This window comes from Sorex araneus, chromosome 6, assembly GCF_027595985.1.
Source record: "Sorex araneus isolate mSorAra2 chromosome 6, mSorAra2.pri, whole genome shotgun sequence".
Taxonomy (NCBI): domain Eukaryota; kingdom Metazoa; phylum Chordata; class Mammalia; order Eulipotyphla; family Soricidae; genus Sorex; species Sorex araneus.
In genome coordinates this window covers 130037100-130051424 of record NC_073307.1, presented here as the reverse complement: position 1 = coordinate 130051424, position 14325 = coordinate 130037100, and the positions used below count along the sequence as shown (strand labels likewise).

Below are 14325 nucleotides of genomic sequence, written 5' to 3'. Positions count from 1 at the left end.
TCCCACTTTTAAAATTTATACCCTTGTCTCTTCCATACTGGTTTTTATTTTTTGATGTATCAATAGATAATAAATATGGAAAAATAGTTTTTTTGTGTGTGCATGCCTCTCAAGAGTATTTAACATTGATTTTTACAGGTAGGAATTGCAGCATTTATTATCAATCTCATCAGATCCAGTTAGCTGGATTTCATTTACACTCTGTACCCAACCGAGAGAGTCTCTTGCCTGCACGCCTGGCTATCTTCCCTGGGTTCCAGCTTCCCTCCCCACCCTGAGCAGAGCTCCCGGCGGCTGAAAACCACTGGAACCTAGCTACAGCCATGCTCGAGGCCCCTCTCCACACGTTCGGACGGGCCTCACACATGAAGGTACCAGCAGAGGAATCCAGGTGTGTGTAATTCCATCAATGGCCAACATTCAGAGACTTAAAATCGAGCTCCCAGAAGATATCTTGTAGCCTACTTCTCCCTCTAGGAGAAACTGGCAAGCTTCTGAGAGTTTCTTGTCCACCTGGGACAGCCTTGCAAGCTTCCCACGGTGTATTCATATGCTAAATCCAGTAACAAGCTGGATCCCATTCCCCTGACGCTGAAAGAGCCTTGAGTGTGACATCATTGGGAGGGCTGAGTCAAGAGAGACTTCTAAGATCTCAGGGAAAGGACGAATGGAGGTTACTGAGCCCGCTCAAGAAATCAATGATTAATGGGATTTCGTGATCGTGATCATGAGACCCACCCATAATTTCTGCACCCAAATTGTAAAAAAGTTCTATTTAGTTTTTCAGCTATTATATCTGGAATTAGTAATAGGCAGCTATTAAAGCCGGGCTAACAACTTTGAGTTTGTGCTTTCTATTACTTCATTAGCTTCCCCATATCTTCAAAAAGATAAGTTAATTGGTTTTGTCCCAAACTGGGGATAATAAAGTGGGTAAGGTGCTTGCCTTACAAACAGCTGACCCAAGTTCTATCCCTGGTGCCCTATATAATTCACTGAGCCTGCCAGGAGTGATCCCTGAGTGCAGATAGAGGAGTGAGGCCTGAAACATTACCACATATGGAAAAAAATTTGGTGGTGGTGGTGGTGGTGGGGTGTCTAGATTTGCTAGTTTGTACAATGGTCAAAATAGTCCAAATTATTTTTGATCATTTTCAAAGCTAAAGTTTCCATAAACACGTACTCCACTTAATTTGTTGTCAGTTTGAACCCAGAATAATCACAATTGAAGTTTCTTCCACTGTTATCTTGTGAAGATATCCATCAATGAGTAAAAACTTATTTTTGCCCAAACTAAATGCACATGCCAAGGACTTCCTAGACCTAATGAACAAATCACAAAGCCAGCCTTGATGGAGAGGATCTATCTAGTGAAGGAAAAAGTGTTAAGAGGAAGAAAGCTATAGAAATGATTCTGGATTGTAAAAAACTAAAGCACGCCGAGGGGTGTGTGCACTCGCGGGCTCTCCGGGTGGCTCTGTCTCACCGCCCGAGTTCGGTGCCCCAGAACCGGTGTGTGCTGTCGGTCAAGGGCAGGCGACGGAAGGAAGAAGGCCAAACTGGTTGCTCGATCAGTTTATTTCATTCTCTCTCTACTTCTCTCCCGGCTCTAGATCTCTCTCTGGATCTGGCCCCCCAATCCACTCTTACAGCCTAGTTAAATCTCCCCAGCATGAGGGGATTGGGGTGTACACCTAGGTGTGGTCACCATCAATAGGGTTGAGGTTCCTTTCCCTCAGGGATGCTTCTCCTAGGACTGACTCCCTTTCAGCAGGAGGATCCACCCAAGGGTGGAGTCCCATGAGTGTGTTTATCCTCTCCTCAGCCAGCAAACATATAAGAATTCATAATATTAATCATTTTGTATGGACACAATAAGAAATGCATTAAAACTTATAGAATTGCTCTCCAGGGATTATCTCGATCTCAGACTACAGTGCTCAGGCCAGATCAGTCTTTCCTATCCCTAGCAGGGTCCTAATCTCATCATTACTTTTGGATCATGACAGCATTTGTCTATGATCAAGCTCTTAATTTATAGTTAAGAATTAGGCACTTTGGCCAGGCCCATCTTGATGCCAGGGTAGCACATAACTCACCGCTTGCCCTGGATCCATCCTGTCCTTTGTCGGGACCCTGCTTTTGGGGTACTTGGAACTGAGGGCAACTGAGGCTTAAGTGGAGAAACAGATGCCCGAGAGGGAATAATATTCAAAGCCAATTAAGCCCCAAGTTACAAAAACATAATATTGTCTTCTTGTGTCTATACAAAAAAGACATTGCTTTAAAGTAAATTATTCAAAAGGCATAAAGAGGGGAGAAAGGCAATGTTACAATATTTGGTGTCCTAGGAAGGTCTGACCTTACAAATTAGCAGAGTCAGATTAAGGGAAAGTCACGGTTTAACTGTTTTTGCTTTAAAGTAAATTATTCAAAAGGCATAAGGAGAGGAGAAAGGTAATATTAACTCATAATATAAGTTCAGCATCCTAGGAAGGTCTGACCTTACAAATTAGCAGAGTCAGATTAGGGGGAGAAGCTGATTAACTGTTTTTGGGAAGAGAGCATAGAGAAGTGACTATAGCTAAACAAAGGGATGGGAGAGATTTGGGAACACCTTGATGAGTGAGATTGGGGCAAGCCTAAACTCCGGGAAAAACCGGGACAAGCTACTCATGGCAAGGGGGGAGAGGACAAAGTAATGTCTTCCTACACTGGACAACAGATTTTTATGGAAATTAAGTCAACATTATCAAATGTTGCAGAGATCAAATAGTTAGAGGGAGATTAGGATATTACATCACATGACTTAGACATTGCTAGTAATCCTTAAGAGAACAGTTTCTGTATCACATATACTAGAATTTGATAAGTAAAAAGCAAGGATTTAGGAGAAGTGTAGACTTTAACAAATGAAGTTATAAAACAAAGCAGAATAACAGGCAGTAATTTTGTAAGAGGAACAAAGAGAGATTTTAGTTCCTACTGTTTGCTTTTCACCTGGTGCACTTTGAGATTGAGGCAGGTGTGTAGATAGAGAAGGAATTAAAGATTAGAGAGGGTCTGGGAAAAGAGAGAAAGTTCAATGGGCAGGGTCCTTGTTTTGCAAAAGGCTGAAGTGGGTTCAATTTCCAGCACCCCATACGGTCCTCCCATTCCTGCTAGGAGCCATCCCAAAGCCAGGAGTAAGCTCTGAATACTGCTGAGTGTGTCCCCCTTAAAAAAAAAATTAGAGAGGCCAAGAAAACTCTAATTAAACTAAATATTGGAACAAGGATAAGCATTCCACTAAATGGATCTCAGAATTTCACTAACAGATCTCAGAATAAAAAAGCTTTGTAAATGCCAAGATATGCGGTGACAAGTATGAATGACATGATTACTGTTCTAATATCTACTTAAGTAAAAGAGAAAATCACCTCATAGTAATTATTAAAGGTCCACTTATCACTTAACAGTTATTTTCTCTTTCATGCCTGTGTCACAAATTTTTTTTGTACTTCAGTTTCTTCTTCTTGGCTTTAGAGTGAAGAAATAGAAACCTCTTTTTTTATATGCCTCACCTATATTCCATCTTCAGTCCACAAAGTGCTCATTTTCTTTTACCCATCAAAATGTATTTTGGAACATTCTACTAAAAAGACTACTTAGCCTGGCTATTTACTGATGTGGAAATACAGGAGGGCAAGTGAGTGCTAAGTTACGTGTTCCCCCACCCAGACCCACCAACGTCATCTCTGCCATTTTATGTTATTATAAATGGACACTCCACTAGGGTCGTGACTATGTGTTATATGTGCCCTGTCAAGGTTCAGCAAATACAGGGTATGTTAAATAAATAGGCAAAAAAATCCAAATTCATTTATAACAATGAATTTCTGCGATTGATGCAGAGGTTACACTTAACACTACCAAGAATATGACACATATCCCAAACCATACTATCTACAAATGTGTTATGTTATTTCTTGGTGGCCTTAATTTTCAACTCAAAATTATTCCTTGAGTATTTTTAATCCACAGAAACCTGATAATGAATTACCTATACTCTCCTCCTATAAACTGAAATAAATGAGAATCCAGGAGATTAAATAGCATGCCTACATTAATATTGAACTAATATATGCAGACCTGAAGTTCAAACTACTTTTCTGACCGCCCCCAAACCAACATTATTTACAAGACAATTGCTTCTGTCTCACATCAGCACATAAAATAGACAATAATGCTATTCTTGTGAAAGAATATGAAGTAATGTGGTAACAATAAAAATCCTTATCCTGGGCAAGGCAGAGCAGTATTACTGGTCAAGGCATAAATCAGAAATGAAGACTGTGCTCTTTAAGGTTTGTGTTGTGATATATTTAATAGGGCATATGTAAACAGGACAACATCTGTTCAGTATTTATGGTAAAATAAATGTCTAAGGAGAAGTGAGATTATCAAAGAAATAAACCCAGACTTTGTGTATTAAGAGATATAAATTTTTTTCTTTACTTTTCTCTAAAAAGTAAAGTGACGGTTGCTTAGGCGAGAAAAGATGTTCAAAATGCCTAGGGAAAATTCATTTAAATGAGAGGAATTCTAAACTATCATCATTGCATCTTAATTCTATAGACTTTTTCATTTTTAAAAATGTTGCAACTAGACATAAAAAATAATTTAGATTTAAATTTTTCTCTTAGTGTTCTTGAATTTCATGCTGTGTGTTGCAAAACATTACTTGAAAATAGTAGCTATAAACAGACAAAATTTGAGAAAATAATGCAAAAATAGTTATACTTGTTATAAAATCTAGCCTCTTTAGAATATGATGATGATTTTTACAAATCATGCTTCATTCGACACCAAACATATGGCATTGTGATTCTGTGAAAATATATCTCCCGATCAGCATTTTTATCATTAAATTTGCATTTATTCCATAACTTTTTGTTTTTAAGCCATACCCAGAAATGCTCAGGGATTACTTCTGGCTCTGCACTCAGGAATCACTCCTGGCTGTGCTCAGGGGACTACATGACATGCCAGGAACCAAATCCTGGTAGAATACATGCAAGGCAAATGCCTGACCTGCTGTACTATCACTCTGGCCCTACCCCATAATTTCTTTCACAGTTTTTGCTTTGTTTTTGGGTTACACTTGAGGATGCTCAGGGACTACTCCTGGCTCTGCACTTAGGAATTACTTCTGCTGGTGCTCAGGGCACCATAGATGCTGGAGATCAAGCCTAGCTGGCTGTCAAGCAAGTGCCCTACCTGCGGTATGATAATGGCCTAATTTCAGCCACACTTTAAAGTTTCTATTACAGAATGTTGCTTACAGAAAAATACCTAGAAAGATAATTATGATACCGTAATAATCACAAATGCTCAAAAGTAGCTACATTAAAATTAATATCACAGAATTTTAACTAGGAACCATTTCTCCATTTATACCTATTACTGGAGCGATAGCACAGCGGGTAGGGCAGGCGTTTGCCTTGCACGTGGACGACCCAGCTTCGATTCTTCTCTCCCTCTCAGAGAGCCCGGCCAGCTACCGAGAGTACTTCGTTCACATGGCAGAGCCTGGCAAGCTAACCGTGGCATATTTGATACACCAAAAACAGTGACAAGTTTCACATGGAGACGTTAATGGTGCCTACTGGAGCAAATCAATGAATAATGGGATGACAGTGACGGTGACAACTATTATACATTTTTAAACAAAAAAAGAAAATATAAATATCAACTAAAAATTCTATTCAGTTTTAAAATTTCATTTCTAAAGTGAGAAATACAGGCTATAAAGCATTAATAATTATTCAATAACACTGAAGTTACTATATATTTAAAAATTGGTAGAATTCAACAATACAGATATTCAGAAATAGAAAATAACTTCTGTATATGTAGAAAATTAATGCCTATTAATTTTAATAATCCCCTTTCATAACCGGCTTTAATTTTGTGTATTGTTAGAATTTCCTAAAAACATTTTCACAGTTGATTATCTGAACTTGTTTATGTGTTTTATTATGTATCTATATCAAAGACTAAGACGCTGGAAAGAATAATCATGGTGTATAGCGGAATATAGAAACAACATAATATTAGCCAAACCTAATGTTTCCAAGTAACTAACATATTTTACAGTATAACACTTTGAGACTGATTTTATTTTTTTAAATGTATATTATTCATCTATTTTTTTTTAAACCAGAGTATTACTTTTCCAAGGTTGTCATAACAAATCATCAGAAATTGGGTGATATAAAACAGCAGGCATTTATTCTTACCCTATTTTGGAGGCTGGGAGACTGAAATCAAAGTGTCAGCAGAGCTTCAATTTAAGACTCTGAAGGAGAATCTATTTCATGCTTCTGTCTAAAGTGGTAAAGAGCAATTCTTAAGCATCCTTTCATTTGTAGGGGAAACACTTCAGTCTTTGTCTCTATCTTCTTCAGCTGCTATACTGTTCGGTTTGCATTCTTTCTTAGTAGGATGCTTGCCACTGTGTGGGCAGGTAGGATAGGTGAGGGAAGGGACCACTATAACAAGACAGATGGCAATGGTCACTTTGGACAAGGACTGGATGCTGAAGAGAGTAAAGGGAAAGAGTCACAGGGGCAGGCTGGGGATAGGAGGGAACCTGAGACATTGGTGAAGGGAAGTAAACACAGATGAAGGGATTGGTGTGGAACACTGACACCTGAAAATCATGAAAAAACTATGTAATGTTGTAAATCACAGTGATTCAACTTAAAAAAAGAAGAAACTAAGAAGAAGAAACTAAACACAAACTAAGAAGAACAAATTTCAGGAATGTATGTATGTATTAAGGCCTCCTCAGAGTGACCTCATCTTTAATTACTTAGAATCTGGGGCCAATCAGGAGTTTCAGATGTGAATATTTGAATAAAGCAGAAAACAAGCTCAGGAGCTAAATATTACATTTGCAAATAAGACTAGGTTGAGGTAAATTTTCAACAAGTTCATCATACACATCTATATATGTACCAGTTTATGGTTTGGGGGCCGCATTCTGGCAGTGTACAGGGATTACTCTCCATTCACTGTGCAGGAAGCCCAGTGCTGTGAGGACTGACCCTGGGACTCTGAATGCAAAGCACACACTCCAGTCCTGTAAGCCATCTCCCCATCCTATATCTATTCAATTCTTCATCTTTGGCTGTACAGTTATATTGCTATTTTATTCATTTGGATTGACCAATACAGGATTTGTAATCAGTCATACTACAGATGATACATTTTTCCTCTGTTTGAAAAATTTGTATGAATGTGATTGCAAAGGATAACTCTTTCATTCACTATGCTGTCAGTTTTCTAGAGATTTTTGTAATTATTGTCATTGTTCCTCTCCTCAAGAATAGAATTCCATAGGACACATACCATGGTCTACACATCTTTTTACCTTTGTTTCTTTAATGTTTAGTACAGTACTTGTTCAATAATGAAATAAACCAGAAGCGCATACTTCTGTATAAAAATTGATGTGATACATTAATCAATCTTATCAATTTGTTAAAGAATTCTCTACCAAATGAACTGAATAAACATTTCACAATTATAGTTACTATTTGTAAGTAAAAAGATTAATTGCATATTAATTTTAATATCCTGAAAACATCATAGAGTTTTCTATTTCAAATAGACTTGGTTGAAAAAAATTTGAACAGTTCAATAAATATGCATAATTCAAATAATGATATTTAATTGTTTATTAAGGGCATCTGGGCTATAATTAGAATGAACACAAAGCACAAATTTTACAAAATATTCCTTGGGTGTACTGCTAGAGAAACTATACATTTAACTGTGGAATATATGGAAACAATCACATGTCATTCTGAAAATTTCCTTTAAAATATGAATTTATGAATATGATGTATTTTTAAAATAACACTTGAAAATTAAAATTTGCATATCTATATTTGAGAAAGCTATAGTCACAATCAATTACTTCCAAGTAAGGAAATTAAAATTCCATGATCATTATTAATTATTTAAGCCACAGAAACTCTGTTGTAAATGAGAATATCAAAGTTCAGAATTTAGGGCATGCAAATATCTCTCTCCAAATAACTTGAGTTTATATATTTAAAAAAAATTTAGTATTAAAAAAAACTTTCCTGATTAAATAACTGCATTTCAAAGGTCAAATAAAATGCTTAGATAAACACATTGTTCCATATTCGACGGGCAACTGTCCTTGAGTTGAACTTTCTGTATCATGCCATCATTTCTTTTTAAGAAAAACTGTCAAAAAACTCTCAAACTTTAGGCACACATAGAACATATATTCATTTGTTCAGGAACATCATGTGTACAAGTTAAGAGAAACTAAGGAAAAACGTGAAAGATCAGATTGCAACTTTCTCATAATTTGATAGCTGCTCTAAGCTTGGCGGAACGCCCTCTGGGGTTATCTTGTACATCTTGATCTTCTGGAGTCAGTACCTTCTTGTGTATCAATTCCCACAGTAGAGGGGCCCTTCCCGTAGAGACTTCTTCGTTGTTTTCATGGTCAAAATCCAATTGTGAAGCTCGTTTCACCTTCTGTCTAGCACTTAGATTAAACTTTTCTGCCATGTCTATACCTAGTAAGAATCGCTTGACAATGCGATCCTCTAGTGAATGGAAAGAGAGGGCAACAAGTCGACCACCAGGTCTCAGAAACTTCTGGGCTGTCTTCAGTCCTGAGTAGAGTTCGTTGAGCTCATTGTTCACAAATATGCGAAATGCTTGGAACGTTTTAGTAGCAATATGGGTAGATCGTTGTAACAAGTCTTTCCGAGCATACATGGCAGAAGGAGGAAAAGCACCTACAAAGAAATTTTGTAAAAACAGGGAAAGAAAATAAATAACATCAGTATTTCCCATTTTAGACCTAGTGTGTTAGGTTGTGTACATGCAGCATATATATTTTAGGAACAAAATTTGCTTATGAAATTTGACATTTCAACTTTACTTCCCTCTTTTATTTTTAATCATTCTTCCAAGATTTAAAACTATTGTGTAAGAAACATCTTCCATAACACAAGTCATATAAGGAGCAAAAGGAGTAAAATAGAGATATATTTTGAGGAAAAATAATGAAAAACTCCCAAATTTGGTGAAAATTATTAAAAATTAGCTGAATGACAGAGAATAAATAAAAACAACTTTACTTAAGAACTTCATAATTAAAGTACTATAAGGCAAAGCAAATGAAGAAAATCCTGAATATAGAAAGTTGCACATATAATAAGAAGGGAAAATAATATATATCATAAACAAAAATCTGATTAATAAGTAATTTCTTACTGAGAAACATAGTATAGCATACTGGAATAACATTACAGATGTTAAAAGATTATTCTTAAACTATTCTTCAAAATTAAAGGCTCAAAATACTTTTAAATAAATATAAACAGAAGAATAGTTGCTAACATGTTTGTATTAAAAAAATGCTGAACTTTAGGCTACAGCAAAATGCATCAAAAGATAATTTAGATATTACATAAAATAAAAAGATGTAATAAATATATGCAGAGAGATACAGATACATGTGTATACCTAGATCTGGATTTATCTAGTTATCTACTTATCTATGTTCATTTTAATATCTTTAGAAGATAGGAGTCTTTAAGAAAAATTATATTTTATAATTCACACACAGATACATATGCATAAGGATAGATATGTACTATATATATATAAACCAACAGCACAAGGATTGGGAAATGAAGAAATGGAACTAAATTATCCTAAGGTTTCTATAGTTTACTGCTAGTAATGGGACTGGAGTGATAGCATAGTGGGTAGGGCATTTGCCTTGCATGTGGCTGACCCGGTTTCGATTCCTTTGTCCCTCTCGGAGAGCCTGGCAAGCTACCAAGAGTATCCTGCCTGCAAGGCAGAGCCTGGCAAGCTACCCGTGGGCGTATTTGACATGCCAAAAAAAGTAACAATGAGTCTCACAATGGAGATGTTACTGGTGCCCGAGGGAGCAAATCGATGAACAACGGTTGACCAAAAAAATGCAAAGAAATAAAGCCAAAAATATAAAAAAGAATTCAAGTCTAAAAAACACTGCTTAACAAAAGGTAAAAGAGCAGGAAGATAAAAATAGTACAAAGATTAAAAATGGCAAAATGGCACATGCTACTTATAAATATATCAACAATTCTATTAAATGTAAATATACTAAACAAAAAATTCATACTGACACACATAAAATTACAACAAAATTAGCAAGACCTAACAATATATGTCAACTGAAACACACACACACACACACACACACACACGCACACCTTTGAACCACAATTAAAACTAAGGCTGTGAAAAAGAACAACCTATCAATAGTATAAAAATGTAGAAAATAATGAAAAAAAATCGAAAGGAAAATAACTAGGCCGAAAGGGGCCCATTTTATGTTGTGAAAAAAGTGAATGTCATAGAAAGATACATATTGACGAACCAAATTATAGTTTCCTAGATTTAAACATATTAAAAATTATCTGCAGTTATAAGGGCAATTAAAGTTAAACAGTCAAGCTAGTTTAGTTGAGTAAAACAGTATTTTCAACGAAAGCAAGAAATATAAAAGAAGAGGAATTTCAGCTTTTATTCTATACAGTACAATCCAAAATGGGTAGTATACTTAATTGTAGAGAATGAAATAATAAAGTAGACCTCTGATAAAGCTCCCCATATAATCCAGAACATATAAGGAAGTATCTACTTAAAATGAAGCCCCGCCCCAAACCTACTGCTTTTTTTTTTTGTCAATTATTTTTATTTATTTATCTATCTATTTATTTACCAAACCTACTGCTTTTTAAAGGGCAAAAATTTGATATGAAAATATTTTCAACATTACGATTACTTATCAAACAGAAACCAAAATTATAATAAAGTAACATTACACAGTCACTACTAGTTAAAATCCTAGGAAAATATATACAACTAAAATTGACTCAGGAAATAATAGTCAATGTGAATAAACTTGTAACAAGTAAACAAAAGGCTTATATCAATTTAAAAAAAATCTATCCACCAATGAAAGTACTGGCACTATTCTAGGGTCACCTGCATCTGAAAACTAGGGGCAAATCTTTACTTTACAATCCTTCAGCCCAGTTTGTCCATGTCCTTCTTTAAGGTGTAATTTTTTTTAACTTTCTGAACTTTCATCTCTCTTTCTCTTTCTTACATCATACCTTGTCCTTAGAAATAGTATCCTTCCTCAGTAAAATTATTTTATTTCACTAAAGACTGAATGAAAAGTGCAGATCCATATTTCTTGCTTTATGGATGAATTTCCAAAATACTCTACGCAGCTAGTTTTCCCTGAAACCTAAAAAATATTGCAATAAAATTTTGGACAATATTTATATAAAAACAATCATACAAATATTCAACAAAATGCTGGAAAATCAGTTCAACAGAATAGTAGAAGGATTATATACTAAGACTAAATAGGGTTTAAATACCACAATAGAAGGACAGTTCAATATATTAAAAAGGATTGTTATAAAGTATCACATTAACAGAATGAAGGGGAGGGAAATCACGCGATCTTGTCAATTGATGCAGAAAAATCATCTGACAATGACAAACTGATACCTTTTCACAATTAAAAATAATAGAGACAGAAGAAAAATACCCCAATATAAAAAGGCAACATCTGAGAATCCACCAGTAACATTACACTCACTGGTGAAAGACTTAAAAGCTTTTTCTCAAACATCAGGAAAGAGGTCCATTTACTCCTATTTAATTCAACAGTAATATATATATATATATATATATATATACATACATACACACAAATGTATGTACATATTTATATCTGTGTATATGTCTATATATATGTATGTATGCATATTCGGGGGGATGTCACATCAGACAATGCGATGCTTAGGAGTTATTTCTGCCTTTGCACTCAGGAATTACTCCAGGTAGTGCTTGAGGAACCATATGGAATGATGAGGATCAAACTAATGTTTGCTGTGCTCAAGGCAAATGCACTAGTCACTGTACCATCTTTGTGGCCCCCTACAGTAATTTATATTTTTGATTAATTACTTTTTACCGCCTTTGTTATGTTGACTCCAAGGTACTTGATTTGGGGGGATATAATTGCAAATGGGACTGTCTTATTGATTTACCTCTCCTGCCTCTTTGTTATCATATAAAATGCAACAGATATCTTGGTATTGAGTTTGTAAGTCTACCATTTTATTGAATTAGTTAATTGTTTCCACATTAGGGCTTTCTATGTATAATACTATGTCATCGGCAAATGGTGAGTGTACAAACTTGTTTTTTCCAATCAGAATTCATTTCTTCTCTTTCTTGGCTAATTGTTGTAGCAAAAACTTTCAATGCTATATTGCATAATAGTGGGAAAATTGGGCAATCTTGTCCTGTGCTTGATCATAAATGAAAGGCTTTCATTCTTATATTATTCAATATATATACATCAGTGTCATATTATATAGAATTTACATATTGAAGAATGTTCCTTCAAAACTTATCTTGTTGGGTTTTATCACTAGCAAGTGTGGGAACTTGTCAAATATTTGTTTTTTTGGACTCTCTTGATAATTTTATCTTTTCTATTGTTCATGAGGTGTATCAAATTAATTGACTTGTATATACGTGTCAATTTGATTATATACTGAATATACTTGTATACTGAATATACTTATATCCCTGGGATAGATTCCACTTAATCATGGAATATAGTCCTATTACTGGACTGGTGCGCTGGTTCACTAAGATTTTGCTGAGGCTCTTTGCATCCATGCTCATCAGTGATACTGGTATATACTTCTGACGATGTATTTTTTGTTTCTGGTATCGGTAATAATAACTTAAATTGGGAAGATCGTGGTTTCTTCCGCTTTTTTTGGAAGAGCATAAGAAGAATGGGAAGTAGTCTGCTTTGAAATTTGGAAGAACTCCCTTGTAAACCCATCTGGCTTATAAACTTCTGTTTTAAGTAAGACTTAATTACTATTGGATATATTCCCAGCAGTGATATTGCTGGGTCAAATGGGAGCTCAACCTCTAGTTTTTTGAGAATCGTCCATATTGTTTTCCAAAAGGGCTGGACCAGTCGGCATTCCCACCCGCAGTGTAGAAGGGTCCCTTTCTCCCCACATCCTCTCCAACAGCGGTTGCTTTTGTTCTTTTGGATGTGTGCTAGTCTCTGTGGTATGAGGTGGTATCTCATGGTTGTTTTGATCTGCATCTCTCTGATGATTAGTGATGTAGAGCACTTTTTCATGTGCCTTTTGGCCATTCGTATCTCTTCCTTGGAAAAGTTTCTGTTCATTTCTTCGTCCCATTTTTTGTTGGGGTTAGATGTTTTCTTCTTGTAGAGTTCAACCAGTGCTTTATATACCATTGATATCAACTCCTTATCTGATAGGTATTGTGTAAATATCCTTTCCCATTCTGTAGAGAGTCTTTGTATAAATGACATCTGCACTTATATGTTCATTGCAGCACTGTTTACAATAGCCAGAATCTGGAAAAAACCCGAGTGCCCTAGAACAGATGACTGGTTGAAGAAACTTTGGTACATCTATACAATAGAATACTATGCAGCTGTTAGAAAAAATGAAGTCATGAAGTTTGCATATAAGTGGATCAGCATGGAAAGTATCATGCTAAGTGAAATGAGTCAGAAAGAGAGAGACAGACATAGAAAGATTGCACTCATCTGTGGAATATAGAATAACAGACTAGGAGTCTAACACCCAAGAATAGTAGAAATAAGTACTAGGAGGTTGACTCTATGGCTTGGAGGCTGGTCTCTCATTCTGGGCAACTCAGAGAAGGGAACACCAAGTAAAATGTGGTCCGAGGTCATGCGGGGGAGGGGTGGCGCGTGCCAAATGTAGACTAGAGACTGAACGCAATGGCCGCTCAACACCTTTATTGCAAACCACAACACCTAATCAGAGAGAGAGAACGAAAGGGAATACCCTGCCATAGTGGCAGTTTGGGGTGGGGGGAGACGGGACTGGGGAGGGTGGCAGGGACGCTGGGTTTACTGGTGGTGGAGAATGGGCACTGGTGAAGGGATGGGTTCTCGAACTTTGTATGGGGGAAACATGAGCACAAAAATGTATACATCTATAACTGTACCCTCACGGCGATTCACTAATTAAAATAAATAAATAAACAAATAAAATGACTTAATTACTATTTTTTATTTCCATGTTAGTAATTGGCCTGCTCAGGTGTTCTGCTTCCTCCTGACTCAGTTTTGGGAGCTTATGACGTTTGAAACATTTATCCTTTTCATTTAGGTTCTCTAGT

General features: G+C 36.0%; 1 protein-coding gene across 7 annotated transcripts in view; it reads right to left on the bottom strand.

Annotated features, from left to right (window-relative positions):
* Positions 1-7709: 7709 nt before the first annotated feature.
* The window catches only part of METTL15 (methyltransferase like 15), a 232761-nt gene continuing 226145 nt past the window's right edge, over positions 7710-14325 (bottom strand). For 6 of the 7 annotated variants that reach the window (XM_055142052.1, XM_004607862.2, XM_055142049.1 and 3 more), the window contains one exon: positions 7710-8828. In XM_055142052.1, coding sequence (XP_054998027.1) covers positions 8383-8828 — 446 coding nt within the window. In that variant the 3' untranslated portion in view covers positions 7710-8382. Of the gene's footprint in view, positions 8829-11210; positions 11348-14325 lie in introns of all 7 variants that reach the window. The other variant, XR_008630685.1, reaches the window with a different exon arrangement.